Source organism: Myotis lucifugus, unplaced genomic scaffold (genome assembly GCF_000147115.1).
Source record: "Myotis lucifugus unplaced genomic scaffold, Myoluc2.0 scaffold_173, whole genome shotgun sequence".
In the NCBI taxonomy this organism is placed as follows: domain Eukaryota; kingdom Metazoa; phylum Chordata; class Mammalia; order Chiroptera; family Vespertilionidae; genus Myotis; species Myotis lucifugus.
The window spans coordinates 849,550-869,996 of record NW_005871221.1 but is presented as its reverse complement, the minus strand read 5'-3'; the positions used below and the strand labels follow the sequence as shown (position 1 = coordinate 869,996).

At 44.2% G+C, this 20,447-nt stretch overlaps 1 protein-coding gene across 16 annotated transcripts in view; it reads right to left on the bottom strand.

Moving 5' to 3' along the window:
- Positions 1-20,447, bottom strand: part of MAPKAP1 (mitogen-activated protein kinase associated protein 1) — a 185,402-nt gene that overhangs the window by 9,530 nt on the left and 155,425 nt on the right. For 14 of the 16 annotated variants that reach the window (XR_002831084.1, XM_023760126.1, XM_023760115.1 and 11 more), the window contains one exon: positions 14,793-14,930. The exons of 1 other annotated variant lie outside the window; for it this stretch is intronic. Coding sequence is in view for 14 of the 15 variants with exons in the window: in XM_023760126.1 (XP_023615894.1) it covers positions 14,793-14,930 (138 nt within the window). In the remaining variant the exon portion in view is untranslated. Of the gene's footprint in view, positions 1-2,836; positions 2,975-14,792; positions 14,931-20,447 lie in introns of those variants that run through there. One more of the 16 variants, XM_023760122.1, reaches the window with a different exon arrangement.

Genomic DNA, 20,447 nt, shown 5'->3' with positions numbered 1-20,447 from the left:
TTGGTTGTAAGATGGGCAATGAAGTAAATGGTCAAATTGTGCTTCTGGATGTTCACCCTCGCTCCCCAGGACCTGGAGACAGGGGGAACAGTGCCTCGGCCACCAGGTAGGTGCAGATTCGGTTTTGAGCTGAACGGGGTCAGAAAGGATGCTGAGAAAGGGACTGACTTGAGAGCTAAGAGAAGGGAACGTTGGCAGGACTTGGGGAGACTTTTATAATAGAACTAGAGGCCCGGTGCACGACATTCATCACTGGGGGGGGGGGGGGGGTCTCTCAGCCAGGCCTGTGCCCTTTGGGGGATGTCCGAAGCCTGCTCCCCATGGGGAGTGGGCCTAAGCTGGCAGGCGGACATCCCCCGAGGGGTCCTTAGCGCTGCCTTGGAGGTGGGAGAGGCTCCCACCACCGCTGCTGCACTCGCCAGCTGTCAGCCCGGCTTCTGGCTGAGCAGTGCACCCCCCGTGGGAGCGCACTGACCACCAGGGGGCAGCTCCTGCGTTGAGCATCTGTCCCCTGGTGGTCAGTGCGTGTCATAGCGACTGTTGTCCCACCGTTTGGTTGATTTGCATATTAGCCTTTTATTATATAGGATATCAGTTAATAAGCAGAATTTACACTTGCATAGTGTCACCCAATCTAAAACCTATATATTAAATTATAACAAGTTAATTGATCTCTTGCTGGAAACGAATATATCAATAAACATGAGTAATTTATGCTACATGGTAAATTCCCATCAGAGGTGTCTGGGAAGAAGGAATCACTGGCATTTCGACACCCAATGAACAGAGTAAGAACACAGAACAAGGAAAGTCTTATCAAATACCTATCAGGCTCCTCAAGGCTCCCCTCAGGTAAGGGAGGAAGAGGGGTCAAATGACCCCTCAACTGCAGCCCGCAGGGCACCGGCCCTGGGTGTCAGAGGGAATCAGAGGTAGGCAGGTTACCCTTGGAAATTCAAAGAGCACTAGCAGTTTTCATAGGGAGGGGCGAGCCACAGGGGCCAACTGTCTGTAAATACGTCAGCTAAGAAAAAAAATTAAATATCAGTATGACTTAAAAGAAAATGCTAAGCCCTAGCTGGTTTGGCTAGGTGGATAGAGTGTCAGCCTGTGGACTTAATGCTCCTGGGTTCAATTCTGATCAAGGGCACATGCCTGGGTTGAGGGCTCGATCCCCAGTGTGGGGCGTGCAAGCTGCAGCCGATCAATGATTCTCTCTCATCATTGATGTTTCTCTCTCTCTTCCTTCCTCTCTGAAATCAATAAAAGTATATAAAAAAAGAAAATGCTAAGTCTAATATTCCAATTAGTTCCAATTATTTTGCCTGGATTGTTAACTTTGTTTGGAAATCGAGGCATGAGGAAAGCCTGGGCTGCTTGAGGGGAAGCATGCGCCCTGGAGTCAGTCATGAAGGAAACCCCACTTGGCTGGTCCCCTCGGCGCTGGCCCCCCGGAGCCAGGCTGGCGGGCAGTGGAGGAGGCGTAGCGTGGTCAGGCATCGCACACGGCGCGTGGACACAGCGGGGACTCAGTGCGTGGTGGCGATCATTCTTACAACTGGGTTGGAACTGACATTTGAAGATAAAATCGTTATTTTAAAGATTCTGTTTTTACTTGGGCCTTCTTTGGGCAGACATACAGGGCCGTAGGAGTAAGTGCCACACAATGGGGTATCAAATGTGGTGTCGGGCCCTGGTCACATGCTCAGGGCAGACACTGGAACCGCACCTGCTTCTGAAAACTGAATGGGAGTCTGAGTATGTAAACATGTATTTATGTTTATGTTTTTTTCCAAAGGGAAACAGAAGATGGAATGTAACAGCAGAAACTAATTAGTTGCACAAATGTCAGAAGGGGAGACGGTTGAGCTTTTGTGCTGTGATTTATCTTCTTAAACAAGAGGGTCTGCTGAAAAAACGGGTTCCCTGGTCAATTCAGGGAAGTGGCTGTTCTACAGGGGCTATTACCACACGACAGGACGGCAAGCAAAGAGGGACAGCAGCTGATACTCTCCTGCAAGAGAAACGCTCCCAGGTCTGCCCTGCAAATGGGCAGGATGACTGTGTGAAGGGAGGCTCCTTCGAACATAACCTGGCAGCGCACTGACCGGTCAGGGCCGGGGCTTCCCAGCGGAACCTGCAGCCCACCTTTGCCTAAAGCCCTATTGATTTAAACTGAGAAGTTTTAAAAATATTTATTAATTCATTAAAGATAATAAATCATTATAAGTTAACATGAAAATGTATTTTTAAAAGAAAAACCCTTATATTTCCCTAAAGTTTAATGAGAATGTGGCATTATTGTATATATGTTGGTTTGTTTTGTTAATCTTTACCCGAGGGTATTTTTTTCCATTGATTTTTAGAGAGAGTGGAAGGGAGGGGGAGAGACAGAGAGAAACATCATGTGAGAGAGACACATCGATTGGTTGCCTCCTGCGTGCACCCAACCAAGGCCAGGATCAAACCTGCAACTGAGGTACATACCCTTGACCGGAATTGAACCCAGGACCCTTCAGTCCTCGGGCTGACACTCTATCCACTGTGCTAAACCAGCTAGGGACATTACTTTATATTTTTGAAAACTCTTTAATATTTGGTTTAACAGAAAACACCTGGATTATCCTATCTGTTTCTGCATTTGAGCATTGTGATATACTGTTTTGGCTGAAGCATATGAAGAAATGCCAGCCTCAGAGAGAGAGAGAGAGAGAGATAAGTTTGGAAAGGGAGGTATATTTTAAACTCTTATTTTCAAATATTCCTTTGATGCCACACCAAACTTGATAAATGTTAGTTTCTTAAATATTACTTGTAATGTGGAATCTAAAAACTATTCTGTTGCATTAAAATTCATCGCCGTCGTGCACTTCAAATGCATTTTTACGCTTGCATCATTTTGTAGCATCAGGCAGCAGCCTGGGAAATACTGGTCCACTGGGTTATGCAGGTTTCCAAATGTTGGCACATTTCACTATACAACATGAGAAAATCACATTCATTAATATCATCGCTGACCTCATCGGAAAAGTAAGCAATGAGGAGCCAACCTCACGGTGATGTATACAAGTTTCTCAAACTTCTAATTGTCACCTGAAAGCTTGAATTTCATCACTGGCATCAAAGTGACATCACTTCCTTCATTTTCAAGAAAAAGTCTGCTAAATACTAAAATTTGAATAACCACAACTTGTCACTTGTTCTCTCAATAGAAATGGTGTTCCATGAAATAAATGGCTTGTTCATCTTGTAACTCCGACAATCACACAAGTGCTTTTTCATGGACAAGTTTTCTATTTCCACATGCAGCAAAAGTGCTTATGGTATATCATGACTTTGTTAAGCAAACAAATGTAGCTGCCCATACATCAGCAAGATGCCTTCCACCTGTATGAAAAGTATGGTCACTGCTGCATGCAGCCTCCCAAATTGCGAGAGGGATGTCCCCCGAGGGGTCCCGGATTGCGAGAGAGCGCAGGCTGGGCTGAGGGACCCTCCTCCCCCCCACTCCCATGCACAAATTTCATGCACCGGGCCTCTAGTTTATTATAAAATTCTAGGATTGTTGATTTTATTCTAGCAACAACTCCATGAGGCAGATGTTATTCCCATTTTATAAATGAGGAATCGGGGCTCAAAGAAGTTACATACTTACCCAAAGTTACATATAAATGATAGAGCTTTACATTCTCCCTTCTGCCACTGGCATGAAGCCAAGGCACTTAAACTGCTTTCTTTTTTGATGGAAGAGTAACCCTATCTCTGACTCAGAGTCTATAGGACTTTTAACAAATTTTCAGCCATGCTTGTTTATCTGGTCTTCTTCTAAATGAAATTAAATGCAGAAAATTAGAAGAATGACATAACTTAGTAAAGACAATGGGAAGTGAAAACTGACTAGAGTTGACCAAAAATGAAACAAAGCAAAACTATTAAAAAGCAGTCCGGGAACTCAGCACAGTAGTAGGGAGTGTGCAGCTGTTTTGTGGCAACACAGAGTGTTTTGCAACCCTGAGGACATCAGGATATACCATAAGCACTTTAGCTGCATGTGATGTTACTGCTGAGACTGGTTACAAACAATTGTGACTTCGTTCTTGCTAGTACTCTCCTGCTCTTGGCTTCTTTGGGGAAGCCAGCTGTGTGCCACCTCATGAGCTTCCCTACAGAAAGGCCCAAGTGACAAAGAACTAAGGGAGCTCACAAGGAAATAAACTGCCAGCAACCACTCAGCGAGCTGGGAAGCAGATCCTGCCTGCCTGCACCCTGAGATGACTGTGTTCCTGAATGACACCTTGGCTGCAGTCTTGTGAGAGACCCTGAGCCACAGGACCCAGCTAAGCTGTGCTGGATTCCTGATCACAAAACGGTGAGATAATGTTGTTGTTTTAAGCCACCAAGTTTTGGAGCAATTTATTATGACACAATAGATAATACGCCGACCTTTTAAATGAATATTCCTAATCTGCTCCCATCAGTGAATTTTTTGATTCAGGCACTGTATTTCTCAACTCCAGAATTTTCATTTGGTTCTTTTTTAACAGTTTCCATTTTTCTTCTTTTTGAGTTCTTGTTTTCCTTTAAACGTTTGAACACATTTATATTACCTATTTTAAAGTACATCAGGTCATTGAATAACATCATTTTGTTCAACACTGTTTCATTAATGTTGATGAGAAAAAAAAATTGACTCCTGGCTTGAGGCCACTGTCTGTGTGGAGTCTGCATGTTCTCCCCATGTCTGCATGGGTTTTCTCCAGGTACACTGCTTTCCTCCCACATCTGAAAGGAGAGCACATTAGGTTCCCTGGTTGTCTGGTATGGGGCGTGTGAGTGTGCCCTGCAATGGAAGGACATCCTATCCAGCACTGGTTTCTGCCTCGAGCCCTGAGCTGCTGGGAAAGGATCTGGCCACCTGGAAGCCTGAACTGGAATAAACAGATTGGGAAGTAATTATCTTGTTTTTAGTAATCTTTCTTAAATGTACTAGTATATATAGTTCACATTTACTTCAGTGTTTAACACTAGAAGTATTTTGGGTCTTTAGAAGTTTGGTGATGTTTTTGTGACCAGAAATATGCTTTAGGAACTTAACGTTTGTTTATATCAACTAGTCTATGGTAAAACTGGTTTCATTATGCATCATTTTGCCTAAAGTTGCAGTTTCCAAGAACCTACTGACAACATTAATTGAAGACTTACTGTAATGATCTGCTAATTCTATCATCTCTGCCATTTCTGGCTCTGTTTCTACTGATGGATGTTTCTCCTGGTTACAGGACACATTTTCCTGCTTCTTTGTTTAGTAATTTTTGACTGAATGCTGGACACTATACACATTACATTGTGGGGTGTCTGCATTTTGTTTTCATCCTTTAAAGGGTATAGGGCTTAGTTCTGGAAGACAGTTAATTTACTTCTGGATCAGTTTGCTCCTTTCAAGACTCCTTTTAAAGCTTTATTAGGAAAAGACTGAAGCAATCTTTAATACAGGGCTAGTTTAGTCATACTCCTACGATGTGGCCTTTCTGGAGTCACTACCAAATACCCTGGATGCTCTGCTCTGGTTGGCCAGAACTCAATTTTATAGCACCCCAGTGGTTGTTCTCTGACCAGCCCTGTGAGGTCCCACTCTAGGATGCACAGCTGAGTATACAGACCAAGGTTTAAGGGCCTTTTCTATAGCTTTCAGTGTAGCTCCCTCCTCCATACTTTATTTTGCAAATTTCAGCTGCTTCAGCCTCCTTCAACTCTGACCTCTGCCCCCGACTCCCCGAGCCTGCCGCACTCTCCTTGGGAAACCCTGGGAGAAAGCTGGAGTGATGGGAGGTCTCACCTCATCCGTTTCCCTTCTCTCAGGGCTCATAGTCTTGTGCTGCCTGTTTTCCAGTCATTTATGATAGAAGGGCTAATCTGTTAGCAGTTACCCTGTCCTGGAAGTAGCCTACGGGAGTCTTGTAAGCAAAACACATTTTGATTTTAATGAAAGAATGGCTTACTTTTTCCATGCCTATAAGAATAACTTAAAATCTAAGCACTCCATTTATTTATTATGAAAACACAATTTGGAGCTTGGCAGGAGGCAAGGGAAACAGATTTCCCCCATCATTTATCCAGCTGAGAAATCTTTCACATGGAGATTTTCAGCAGAAAACAGTCCCTGCCTTTACCCTCTTCTCAATTACGATCTCTTCTGAAGTTAAAATGAAGAAAAAAAGAGTTTGAGGAAATGGTAATACAAATCTAGAAAAATGTGTAAATATGCAAATTTTCCATTATACCCAGATAACAGTTTTGTTATTATGGGTCCATAGGCCCAGGTCAACAATTAAGGGAAAACTTAATAAGGAAAAAGAATGCTTCTCCCAAGGAGGGAAAAAGTTGATACCTCAAAAATGTTTTCTATTCTAACAAATATCAATATTCTGTTCAATCAAGTAAATTCTTTCTTGTTTATTAATAAGTCCTATGGAAAAATGAGGAAAGTTTATAGGAAATGTAAGAAAACCCACTAGCCAATCCTGATCGCAAACACAGACATTCTACATGTACACAGTTAGCAAACATGCTCCCAACAGCCCCTAGGGAGCAACTGTAGCACCTGATAATGAATAGGGGGGGGGGGGAGGGAAGGAATGTTCTTTTATTTTTTTAAACAGTTTTGTTTTATTTTTTTAATATATACTTTTATTGATTTCAGAGAGGAAGGGTGAGGGAGAGAGAGATAGAAACATCAATGATGAGAGAGAATCATCAATCAGCTGCCTCCTGCACACTCCCACTGGGGATCGAGCCTGCAACCGGGCATGTCCCCTTGACCGAAGCGAACCTCGGACCCTTCAGTCCGCCGGCCAACGCTCTGTCCACTGAGCCAAACCAGCCAGGGCCGGGAGGTGTTCTCATCATCTGTATGGGGCTCAGAGAAGAATCCCGCCTCCTAAATTCAGAGTGCTGACCTTCCAGAGACGACACACTGTGCCAAACACTCTTCTCCAGGAATTAGAGACAAGCACACTGGTCGCAGCTATCACATGCTGAAGGCAAATAGCAAGAGCTGGTTAAGAACAAGGGGCTGGGTTTGCCTTTTCACTATAACCTCGAGATGTTCTCCATTGTGCCTCCCTATTTCTTTGTTGAAGAGCCCCCCTTGCTCTTGCACCAACCCAAGTTCCAGAAGCAACTTCTAAATGCTCAAAATGCCCAGGCTGAGTTAAGAGTCATCGAGCACTGACTGTAGCCCCTGGACAGAAGCTGCTGAATCTCTGGAGGAAGCAGCTGGGAGCACACACAGGCATGCCTAGTGCAAACGTCAGGTGTCAGTTAACGAACAGGTCAGTCAACTGGACACATGCTGGGTTGACTCCCACGAGCCAAGTTTACAGGGGCCTGGACAATGTTATCCAGCCCCAGAGAAATGTCCCCTGAAGCACAGATTGCAGCTTGAGGTTACTGGAAACCAAACTGAGTCAAAAAACTGCAGAACGCAGCCCGGCATTAGATGATGCAAGTTGGCCCAAGCTTATAGGTTTCCTCCACCTTTATCCTGTGGCACACTCCAGGTCTTTTCCTTCCAAACACTTGGAAAAATTGAGGTGGCCTCCCCGGTTGCCTAAACCCATCTCCCAGCAGCTCCCTTGTTTTGGAAGAAGATGATAAATAAATCAAAATGCACTAAGCAGCACTTCCACCGGCACTCGCCTCCTTCACTGAACGTGCACCTCATCAATCACACTATTGTCTGCTTGAAAGGCGAGCCTTGTAAATGTCATATCCACTCAGGCCCAAGGAGAGGCGCATCCACATGCAGCAAGGAGTTTTAATTGGGGAGTGTAATTAAACTAAAAAACCCCAGCAGACTCCCTTTGACAGGATAGATGAAGACCCCTTTTAATAGGGCTCGGAAACATATCTGTTAAAAGGATGAGGCACTGCCTGCTCCTGATTGTGCTCCAGAGTACTTTTATGAAAAGGCAATTCAATAACTGGGGCATTTAATATGTTCGTGTCCATTGTGCTCTGTAATCGAGCAGTACTTACCGTACTTGATCTGGAACTTAGGAAGTAAGTCCTTGTCAGAGAATAACAACACAACATAGCTTGCCCACCTAATGTTAGAAGTGCCGGATGTCCTGGGAACCGACAGAGCCTGAGGCTGGGCTACAGGTCCAGGTGAGTAGAAATGCAAGTGCCCTACTTACAGGGGCCCACAGTTTGCCGCCACGTGCACGTGCATGGCCATGGCCAGCCACCCACCCACCTCAGGTGCAGCTCTGATATTCAGCGCTGGCCAACATCACCCTCATTTCCCTTTTATGTATTCTCCTGAGAATTTAAATATGACAAAATTCCTGGGTACCTCCTCCTTTAGGAACAGGAATACCTGTCACATTGGTGTGTGTGTGTGCATGTATTTTCTCTGCTAGAACTACTCTTGTCAAATAGGGAGAAAAGGAATCAGGTGGTCAGAAAATTCAGTGCATGGGCTCGGGTGTACCCAAGTCAATTTCAGTAACAAAACCTGAGTCCTTCTGCCAACTCTTTGCTGGCGCACACACACACACACACACACACACACACTAGTGGCCTGCAGCTCCACAAGCAAGATAACAGAATTAGCAAGAACACAGGGCTGTCTTATACGCAGAACATGACAATCCCCTTCAGATGGAATGCTAGTGTCCCAGGGTCAAGGTTAGGGAACCCAGCATCTGGGTAGATCAAGGGAACCTCTGAGCTGGGGCTCAGGTGGGGTACACAGGAAAGATTTCAGACTTCCCCATCTATAGTTTCCTAAAAACAGACACTTAGCTTAATTTGCAAAAACCTTAAAGCCAGTTTGCCTGGCCCCTCAGACTGATTTTTCTTTTTTTAAGGATGGTGGTGAAAGGCTTGTTTGATGACTGCTTTTACTCCCCCATAAAGCCTCCTTGGAGCTCTGCAAACCTTTGAACACTCTTAATACTGTTTTTTTTTTTTCGCTATGAGTTGATGAACCCATTAAGGACATATAAGTGAATGCTTATAATCTATGAAAACTGGATGCCGAATTAAAAGATCAAATATCTTTAGGCTTAAATGAAAACTACATAAAAGCATTTCAGCCATCAATTTGGCTATCACTTCTCGCCAGTATGAATTCTGCTGGAAAAGCTATTTTCGTGCAGATGTGGAATTCAATGGGAAAGACTGACTCGTGTACCAACATCAATCAAAATGTCGACTTCCCTGGCAGCTCTCAACAGTAAGGCAGGTTCAAAGGTCACAGGATAAAGAAAAAGCCAAGCTCTGGTTCAGCTCTAATATCTCCTCGATAGAAGTCTTGCGAAAGTAGCCCCTTCTGTATTAGCCTTGCTTTCATTAATCTTCTTGCCATCTTCTTTAACTAGTCATGCAGAACCGCTCGATAGCGAGACGTATAATGGGGAAGGCCCTGTGCCTATTACCGCGTTAACATTCTCTTAAGCCCCAGTGCAACAATGGGACAGGAAGGCACAGGAAATCTGCAACTGCAGGGTGCAGTGCAGGCAATTCAATTACAGCCCGGCTTACCTATGTAATTCTGACCTATAAAACACAAGAGGCCTTTGTGTCGAACTGGTTTGGCTATTAAGGTTCCTGAAGATCACAACAATGCTGATCTTTTCTATTTAAGCTAAATCAATGTGGACAAATCATTATTCAGGAGCTTTAATTTAATTAGTAAATTAAATACACTACTTTACAGATCTTGTCAAGTACTTATGAAAAGAAAGATTCATTTAAGCAGGAGGTCACCAATAAGCCCAGCTCATTTAACTCACAACCTTAACTGAATCTCATTGCAAATATTCCACAGATTCTATTCACGAGGGGGGCTTACCAGTCTCCCACAGTTGTGTTAACTCAATCCCAGAGTTCCTACCCTGTAGCCAAACAGTATTTTGGACAAAAACAAACCAATAAACAAACAAACCCCAAACCAATAATCCCCCACCAACATAACCAGCATCAGCAGAATCAGATTTCCTTTAAATTATACTATTGCAAGAGAATGTAATCAGGTTACCTCTATTATGTTGCTTCCTTAAGATTTTATATTATCTATATTTAATTGAGATACAGAGCTCTTTTCAGCTATATAGACGACAGCTACTTTATTAAGGTTTAAATCCAATTTCTTGATGACAGGCTGCTTCCTTTAAAGACTGAACCTGCACAACCTTTTTATGAGAAAAGCAGACCTGGCCTGGCCGAGCCTGGTACTTTGTTTGAATACAGCTGAGAGTCTCAGATAGGCGCTAGTTTCACAGGAAGGTAGGTCCCTTGCCTTTGTTTCAGTGTTGGAATTCGAGGGAGCACTTAAAGAGAGAGCCTACTGTATCCAAAGCCTGGGCGAGACCTGTGTGACAATGGAGAGTTATTTCTCTCAGATCCTTTAACCACGGTAGCTTCTGATATGGAAACATTCTCCTTTCCTAGGTGCCATACACATCTTTGTTCAGTTAAAATTAATCCATCTCTTAGAGGTTTGTGACATCCTTCGAAACAGCAAAAGATATCCTTAGGAGTGGCAAACTCAGACTGAGAAATCACTGATGTAAATGACAATGGCAGCATATGCTATTTTTTTTTTTTAAGTCTAGGAAGGCCGAAATTATTCTTAATTTCTGCACTTCTGAGAGCCAGATTTCCTCAACTAAGTCTTTTAAGAGTCCATGTTTACATGTCCAATTTCTAAAAAGGCGTGTATCCATTTAGTCATTCAGTTCCAGGGACAGCGCACCAAACCTTCCCTCCGAGAGCACGGCCTGAGGGAGAATCAGGTGGGGAAAGAGCCTCAGAGCTGCTCTTTATGGAGCCTGGCTCCAGGGCCTGGTCCCTCTGGCCCACAATGGACGTAATTATGCATTTCACTGCAGGCGCTAATGCTCAGTCCCTCTGCCAACTCAGCTGTTCACACACTTTCTGGATATGGCATCCATTAAACTTGAGTTGTGTTCCTTATGACGACCAAATTAATGGTTTGACAGCAGCTTTCTCAATAAACACTGCAAACTGGCCATATTTGAAGGTTTTTAAAAATCATTTCTTTTTTTGTTCAAAATCCTGACAAACACGTCTCAAGTAAGACCAGGAACAACTTCATTATCCTCCCTTTTTGTGAAGAAGGCTGTTTAATAACACGTTCGCTCCGTGTTCACAACGAAATTATTTTAGTTGGTCACACATTCTAGTCTTCAGCAAGACACTTGTGTTACAGGAGATAAAAACATGAAAAAGGAAATATATTGCAGAAATCAAAAACCTTATCTACTTCTAGACTCTCTCTCTTTGCCATAATTCATTCAAGAAGGCCCTAAGAATAATTTTTGATGTAAACTCAGCTACAAACATACATCACTATGCTGATAAAAATCACAGGCTAAACTTATGAAATATAGTGACTTTCATTTCTTTAGTGCTGTTAAAATAACTTTTTTCTAAGGTTCAACAGACACAAAAGATAAAAAGGGTTACCATTAATCCTTTAAAAAAAGCAGCAGCAGTTCAGTAGATTAATTCTGTGGTCTGATGATGGTCTTGAAGATGAACTTTTTATAGATTAACTCACTGAATTAATTTGATGAAGATACTGGAAATCATAAAAAAACCCAGCATCAAGCCGATTCATTTAATACATCTTTGTTTGGGCACTTTAAACATAAATTATGTTGAATAACTTTGGGTTTCTAAATTCTGGCCTCATTCAGTTCAATTTCAAGACAGCAGACATTCCCTGAGGACCTCTGCAGGCACCGTGCTAGGGCCTGAGGATACAGAAACCAGGTCCTGGGCCATCAGTTCAGCATGGAGAGGGGTGGAGAGAGGGGCAGACCCCACATAAGCACAGCACAGTGTGGGAGGTGCGTTACCAGCAGTGTGCACAACTCCTGGCAGAGGGAGAGCCTGGCATTGAGCTGGATCTTGAAGAAAGAGTGGGCTGGGCACAGGTAATGGAAGTGAACGTGAGTTAGAGGGCCAGGTTGGAGGTACATTCCAGGCAGTGTGGAACAGCAAAAGCACATTTCAGGATGGGAAGTTATGGGCTATGGGCCTGGAGTGTCAATGTCTGTAAAGGCTATGCTGAGGAGTCTGAAATCTATTCTGTAAGCCTGTAACTTTTAAGAATTTTTTTTAGTGATCTGAACTATAAGGAACCAATCAGAAGAGCAAAAAGAAAAAAAAAATCCCCCAAATGAAGACAGTGTAAGGAGCCTCTGGGACAACTTCAAGCATACCAACATTTGCATCATGGGAGTGCCAGAAGGAAAAAAGAGAGAGCAAGAAATTGAAAACCTATTTGGAAAAATGACAGAAAATTTCCCTAACCATAAAGGAAGAAGACGTACAAGTCCAGGAAGTGCAGAGTTCCAAATAGTATGAGAACCCAAAGAAGCCCACACCAAGACACATAATTAAAATGCAAAACACTAAAGACAAATAGAGAATCTTTTTAAAAATATATATTTTTTATTGATTTCAGAGAGGAAAGGAGAGGAAGAGAGAGCTAGAAACATCAACGATGAGAGAGAATCATTGATCGGCTGCCACCTGCACACCCCCTATTGGGGATAGAGCCCGTAACCAGGGCATGTACCCTTGACCAGAATCAAACCTGAAACCCTTCAGTCCGCAGGCCGACGCTCTATCCACTGAGCCAAACCGCTAGGACGAAAGAGAGAATCTTAAAAGCAGCAAGAAAAGCAGTTGGGCCTGGACAGAGTGACTAAGTTGGTCAAGTACTCTCCATGTACCAAAAGCTTGCTGGTTCGATTCCCAGTCAGGGCACATACCTGTGTTGCAGGTTTGAGCAGAAGGGAACTGATTAACGTTTCTCTCTCACATTGATGTTTCTCTCTCCCTCTCTCTCAACGTGTCCTCAGGTGAGGATTAAGAAGAAATTTGTTTTTTTTTTAAAGAAAAGCATTTAGTTATCTACAAGAGAGCTCCCATTAAGACTATCAGCTGTTTTCTCAATAGAAACTTTGCAGGCCAGAAGGGACTGGGCAAGAAATATTCAAAGTGATGAAAAGCAAGGACCTACATCCAAGATTACTCTACCCAGCAAAGCTATCATTTAGAATCGAAGGACCTATAAAGAGCTTCCCAGACAAGAAAAGATGCTAGAACAATGACATCTTTATTGGCTGACAAGCTGGAGTGAGAGGGATTAGGAAGAAGATGTTTATTTAAAAGCAGAGGGAACTGGGCAGCCCTGGGGCAAGCCCCAGAGCAGCAGGCAATATTCTCACCAGCCCCTTCCGGCAGCCATCGCAGTCAAGGCCTCACTGGAATGGTGGGAAGGAGGGTGGGCTTGGCCTTCCTCCTTTCCTCCTATCCCACTAAGTTCTCCCTTCTTGCCAAGCTGTAGCCAATGAATTGAAAGAGAAGACTATGCAGCCCAGCCCAACTGGAACGGATGGAAAAGTGACATGCCCATCCATAAACGAGGCTGTGTGGCATGTGCCCAGCCTACAGGCCCCCTGCAGGGGCTCTGTGCTCTTTAGGCCCCTGTTTAGTCAGTATTAGCTCAAAACCTGGAACCACATTATAAACACTTGCAGGCCTTTACATCTCTTATCATTCCTTATAACATTGTTCTCAAATTTAGTGGACACTGGTAAAAAGGGAACAACAAAAATTACATGCTTAAGTTATACTCCAAGTTACCAAATCAGAACCTACTGGGGTGGGCAGTGGGTAACTGCATTTTTATTTATCCTCACATGAGGGTATTTTTTCCCATTGACTTTTAGAGAGTGGAAGGGAGGGGGAGAGACAGAGAGAGAGAAACATTAATGTGAGAGAGACACATTGATTGGTTGCCATCTGCACATGCCCTGGCCTCGAGCCTGCAACCCGAGGTACGTGTCCTTGACTAGAATTGAACCCACGACCCTTCAGTCCATAGGCCAATGCTCTAACCACTGAGAAAAACCAGCTAGGACAGTAATTGCATTTTAAGTAAACTCCATAGGCAATGCTAATATGGACCAGACTTTGAGAACCACTGTCTCATAGCCTTCTCTAGGCAACTAACAAATCCTTCTATATTTAAAATTTTTTCTTCCACAGAGGAATTTCAGTGTGATCTGTGTCCTTTCTGCCCCTCAATGCCACTGAAGTCCTAAAAATGATTAACCTAACTGCTACACTCAATTACTAAACTGCAAAAACATAATATGCCCAAATATACAACCAGACTATCTACTTTCATAGTTTACGCAGAGGATGGCCAACCCGCAGCGATCTCTTCTGCAGGACCAGGCAGGAGTTTAATTACGAGCTGGTAGGTCGTGCAACTGCCAATAATCTGGAGGGTGTTGACACCTCAGCATGATGGATATCTAAATCTAGTCTTCAGCTGACAGAGGAAATCCCCCGCTTCCCCGATCTGGCAGGGAAGGAAGGCAGGTCCAGGACTAACTGGCCACGTCCCCCGGAAGGGAAGAGGCAGGAAGCACCAAGTGAAGTGAGGGCTCTGGTGACGGCACAGAGTAAGCAGGAAGGGCCCCTCCTCCCCCGGCGCCCAGGCGAGGCTCCTGGGGTCAGGAGCTGTGAGGTTCTCTGCTGCCATCAAGACGGAGCAGGGGGGGGACCATGTCAGGCTCTGGGCACCATAACACAATCCCATTTGATTAAAAGAAATTTCTGGTAATGAATTAAACAGACCCAAGGAAAAAAGGACACGGTGGTAATATATTCTCCTGGCACCCAGCACACAGGGAAGAGGGGGAGAGAGAAAGGAGACATAAATAAAAGGGACTACTCACTGGGGCTTTTTTCTTCAGCAAGGTCACAGGCACAGAGCAGGTCGGAATCGATTGAGATGGGTTTCTGCTTAATCCAAAACTTAGTGCTGGCTTTCTGATTCGTAACAGGGTCTATCTCTACTTTGTCTCCAGAGATACCTGTAAGGCCGAGCGGAGGACAAAAAAAAGTGGAAGGTGTAAGTGATTTCAGTTTAATCATTCGACCTGCTTTGTAAATCATACACTGGAGGTACACGAGCTCTTTCTTAGGGCTCTGGGGAAGGCCATGGGCTTAAGACAGACATAAGTAGACTCCGAATGGCACACAGAAGCTGCACAGTTTGGTTTCTCGAGTGGGTGAGGTGAGGGGGTGGACAACCAAAAATTACATAAAAAAGTATTAAGAAATATGCCTTCATAGATATAACACAGAAACAATTACTTGCACTGTGTTAATCCTACATTATCTATATATTACAATTACATAAACTATAAGGCTCATTTAAAAACCAATTATGATCAGTGGTCTGTGTTTTTTTTTGTAATCTTCACCCGAGGATATAAAGAAATATATATGTATATATTTGATTAGAGAGAGAGAGAGAGAAAGAGAGAGAGAGAGAACATGGATGTTTCCTATGTGCGAGCAACATCAATCGGTTGCCTCCTGCATGCGGGATCACACCCGCAACCGTTTTGGTTACAGGATGACGCGCCAACCAACTGAGCCACCCAGCGGGGCATCAGGGTCTCTCCCCCGCCGCACCCCCCAGTGGTCTTTTTTGTTGTTATTTTAGAATAAGATCTGGGTTGGAGATAAATCTGTACTATCACCTATATGTAACATTAGCCTAAATAGCCAAGCTACCAATGAAGTTTCTAATTAGAAAAATCTCACAAACTAAAAATGGGAAAAACCTCTCTCTTCCCTTCTCTGACATTATCCACGCTAGACTTAAAGGAAGTCGCGGGAGGATCAAAGGTTCTTCACATAAAGCCTGGCTTCAGGCTGTGGAGGTCACTGCTCCACGGAGGGAGAGTCAGCAGGGGGTGTGGGCTTTATGCCACAGGACTTTCTAACAGGGATCCAGAAAGTTACATCCTGGCACTTCGGGTTCCCCCTCAGAATTGAGACAGATGTGCCACACTGCACAGGGACTGGGAGCAAAGGTGTCAGGATGCAGGTGGCGCCCAGGACGGAGGGTGTCCCGGGTCCCTGTGGACGTGCACAGTGCTGCTCCCTGGTCACGAGCAGTACAGGTTCAGCCTGACACACACAACCCAGGCTAGATGCTCTCTCTTTCCTCTCCTGCTGAAAACTGAGGATTTCTGTTCATGAAGTGAGACAAAAACCTTCAACATGCCTGCCAGAGTGGGCCCCAGATGGAGTCTAGAAAGTAATTAATTTTCAGGCCATAGGTTAAAGGTCAGGGTTAAAGTGAAAAGAGCAAAATGAAGTAAAGATATTAGGAATAAAACAATCAAAAGTGCACACTGTAATAGAAAAGACAAGCAGAGTTCATATATTTCATTCTCTGGATCACCCTTAGAAATGTTTCAATATGATGTGAGAAAACTTAGTAGGCCAAAAGAAAAAGCAGATTAAAAAACAGTTCAATTAAAACAATAACAACAACAAAAATCCCACAAGACCCTCACAATGACCATAGTCTCAAAGCAAATTAAAAAACAAAACAGAAAGAAAACATATACAAACAAAATCCTAATGCTTAGGTCTACCGTAGACTCCATTCGGTTCTATTTGATCTTATGAATAAAGAAATCCCACATACAGGACAAAGGCAGGAGACTACAGGGAGTCTTGTCAGCTGTCTTCGGAGACAGTGCAATACTGTTGCTTGTCCCTGGCCATTATTCTGTGGTCTTTGGAAAAGACAAACAATTGGTATTTTTTTATTAATCGCATGCTGGAATTTGTCATTAGACATATTTCAGGGACACCATATTTCAATTAGGCATAATGTCATAAGTCCAATTGACTCTGGACGCTCGGGTCTAGATGATTTCAGGAGGGCAAGAATGTATCAGGAGACCGATTTTATTACATTTCACTTAAAATAGATTATGACCACCCAGTTACACTCTTCCCTCCAATTTGGTCATTAATTGTTAAAGGTCTGGACATTTCTATAGTTCCCTGACAGAAGAGAAGTACTTACGCCATGGCTGTTGGGAGCAAGTGTTTTGTTTTGTTTTGTTTTGGTCCCCTCTCCTTCTTCTGCTTATTCTGACATTTATAAAAGCCAAAATGAGCAGAGCAAAATAAATGCGCATCTCTCTTCTGTGGAACAGACCCTGCCCACATTTCTTTCTCAGAGAGAGAGGGGGGAAAAAATCATCACCAGAGAGACAGGGTTTTAAAATTTTGTTCTATGGCCCTGTAACTCCTGAAGCCGTAGTCAGTCAATATTGTTAATGTACCTTGTTAATTTGATAGGATTTGTCAGGTAACTCCACTGGAAAATTATATAAAACTGTTCCAGATGAAAAGATGATAGTGACATGAATTAAAGTGATAGAACAACAGTGGAATATAAACCAGAAATGACACCCAAAGTGGCTGTTGATTTATTGCCGTCCTGAGTTTGGTTCTGGGCTCCCATGTATATTAGTGCTACAAATCTGGGTCCATTTAGCAGAGGGATGCTCATACATACATCACCAGCTCCTGCTCCAAGCCAAGGTCACTCCCCATGGCATCAATCTTTTCAACAGAGCCTACTTCACAAAGCAGGGCTTTTGTAACCATCTCAGATGTAACAGACTTTAGTCCTCTTTCATCTTTCTTTTATCATGTAAAGTACACTTTAACTTCTATTATTTTTATCTGCAAATTGTTACAGTATAGTTCATCCATTACAGGCTATATCTCCACATCAATTGCCCAAGCTCTGTGCAGCCACAAGAACACTTTCCCAATGACGCCCTTTCCTGGGGTTATTGTGCAGTCACTGTTCAGGGAGGAGAACCCCAAGTCTGGGGTTTGAGGATGAAGACGTGGGAGACGAATGCATTAGGTTCAAGATGGGCAGGCAGGTGGAACACCACTTAAACAATTGGCGTGTTCCGAAAAAGGTGCGCGTAAATCAGATTTTTTTTTCTGAATCAAATCACATTTCCCACTGACTTCTAGTTCCAGAGATACTTTATCTTCATTTTGGATTGATCTGTAATTGGCAGGGGCCCCCAACACTTGAGTTTTAAGTTTCTCTGCCCTGCAGGCTCTCAGTCAAGTAGTTAATGATCTGTAAAACCCTCACCTGCCTAGAGGAGTCACTATTTAAAGGAACCTGTAGGGGAATCTTTCCTGATGGACAAATCCTTTTGCACAATTAAATAATTTCATCCTCCTTGAGGTGTGTGTGAGTCTCAGCGTCTTCAAGCGGGGCACACGGCCCACGGGACCCTGCTGGCTCTGGCTGGAGAAGTGGCAGCTCTCTAATTCTGGCCCCGGGGGGCCTGAGGCAGTCCACGCAGGAGCCCAGGCTCCTGAGCACACCCAGCCCCCACTGCTGAAGAGAGAGCCTGCAGAATCCAGCCTGGCAGCAGAGACCTCTTTTGTCCCTGACCTGGGAGTCCGATGGATGTCTCCTTTTTGGTTGGAAGGAGGAGGCAGCCTGGTGGAGAGGAGACCAGTTAGGAGGCTGGTGCCTCAGTCCAGGCCAGGGGCAAAGAGGGGCGAACATTAACTGGCACCAACCATGTGCCAAGCATGGCTAGAAACCCTTTGTGTACCCTGATTCAAGTCTCACAACCTTATAAAGTTGGTTACTACACTTACTCCTATTTTATAGAGGAGGAAACTGGAACAGGTAGGTTAAGTAACTTGTCCAAGATTGCACAGCTAAAAAGTGAGAAAGCCAGGCAATGCGGCTCCAGAGGGTGTCCCCTCAGCCACTACACTACTCCACGAGAACTGTGCCAGATGTTCACACAGCACACCCCAGGGGAGGGGAGGGTGCTTGTCTAAGGCTGGAGAGCTTCTAAGTGGAAAAGCCATTTTCACACCCACAGCTTTTTGGTTCCCAAATATGGTTCTTTGCATTGCTCTGCACAGACTCATTCAGTTGAGTCAAGAGGACATAATGAGGAACTCTGCCCACCCAGTTTTAGTCTTCTCTCTCAATTTTCACCAAGGAACAAATAAATATTCAAATGTGACAATAAGTGCACACCTATTTCTGTTCATGCATGGGAAATGGGAGCATGAAATCCTATCAGTACTCTTTTGTTTTTTTGGAACGCTGAACATGGTTTTGATTTTCCTGACTGAAGTTTTAGTAAAGCCACTGAAAGAAAGGCAGGGCACTCCCCAAAGTGTGGCTCTGCACTCGTTTTAAGTAATTCAAATCACAAACATACGTCCAAGAAAACAAGGGAGCCTGCTTTTGTTAAGTGTGTATTTCTCCAACTTAAATGGCCAACAACAGAGGATCAGTTAATCCAACCATGACGCAATAGAACACAACCAAGAACAATTCTGTGTGAGGAAAGCCTGACTTGGAGAAATTCTTACATCATGTGAAAAGTACAGAAAAAACATTTATAGAAAAGAGATGAAAAGGATATGCTGCAAACTGGCAACGGTGGTCAACTCTGGCTACATCCTTTCCTTTTCTGTAATAACTTTCCAAATAAAATTTCACCCAAATAAATCCAAACCTTTTAAAAAGTTGACTTTTTGCGGGTTTCCATTAGAATTCAGCATGGTTGAATTCTGTCCCGGATAATCATGACAAGTGATGGCAACTGAAGGTTATTCCATCTGGCAGGTCTCAGTACCCAAGACTGAGCTGCTGGGAAGGGCTCCATTACACCCAACCTGTGCCTCCCTCACAGTGGTGCCCGGAGGCTCCGCCCTACCAGCCATGGCAGGTAAGGAACAAGAGTGGCCAGGGTCAGCCCCTTCCTCCGGAAACAAGTGAGGCCATTTGCCTCCTTTACCAGGTTTCCCCCTACTCACCGATCCTCAGCCATCTGCCATGACCTTTTCATGCTCCCACTTCTGACAGCTTCCAGATACGGGGAGTCCAACTTCACTGGAAGCAAACTATCACACCGCCGTCAGGGGCAGAAAACACCGCCTGATGGCTGTGCCACATCAATGCCGGCATATAAATCCTTCCTTAACAAGACAGCTCAGAATAAACAAAAATGCAACTCGGCCGTAGACACAACTCTCTGGGGCAGCGGTTCTCAACCTGTGGGTCGCGACCCCTTTAGTGGTCGAACGACCCTTTCACAGGGGTCGCCTAAGACCATCCTGCATATCAGATATTTGCATTACGATTCCTAACAGTAGCGACATTACAGTTATGAAGTAGCAACAAAAATAATTTTATGGTTGGGTCACAACATGAGGAACTGTATTTAAAGGGCCAGAAGGCTGAGAACCACTGCTCTGGGGAAATGACTTGTCCACGGCTTTAGCATTGCAAGGAGACCCTTGCCTGTTTTAACTAACCAGAGACTTCCACGCAAGGAAACGAGCATTGCATGTCCTCCTCCGCTAACACAGACGGAGCCTCCTGTGAGCAGCCCCAGCGCGGGGTCCTTGGTGTTGACCACACTGCCAGGAAGGCGGGGGCAGCCCGTTTTAGATTTAAAGGCAGCAGTGCAGAGAGGTGAGGGGCAGGGACTTCAGGTTCCAGAGTT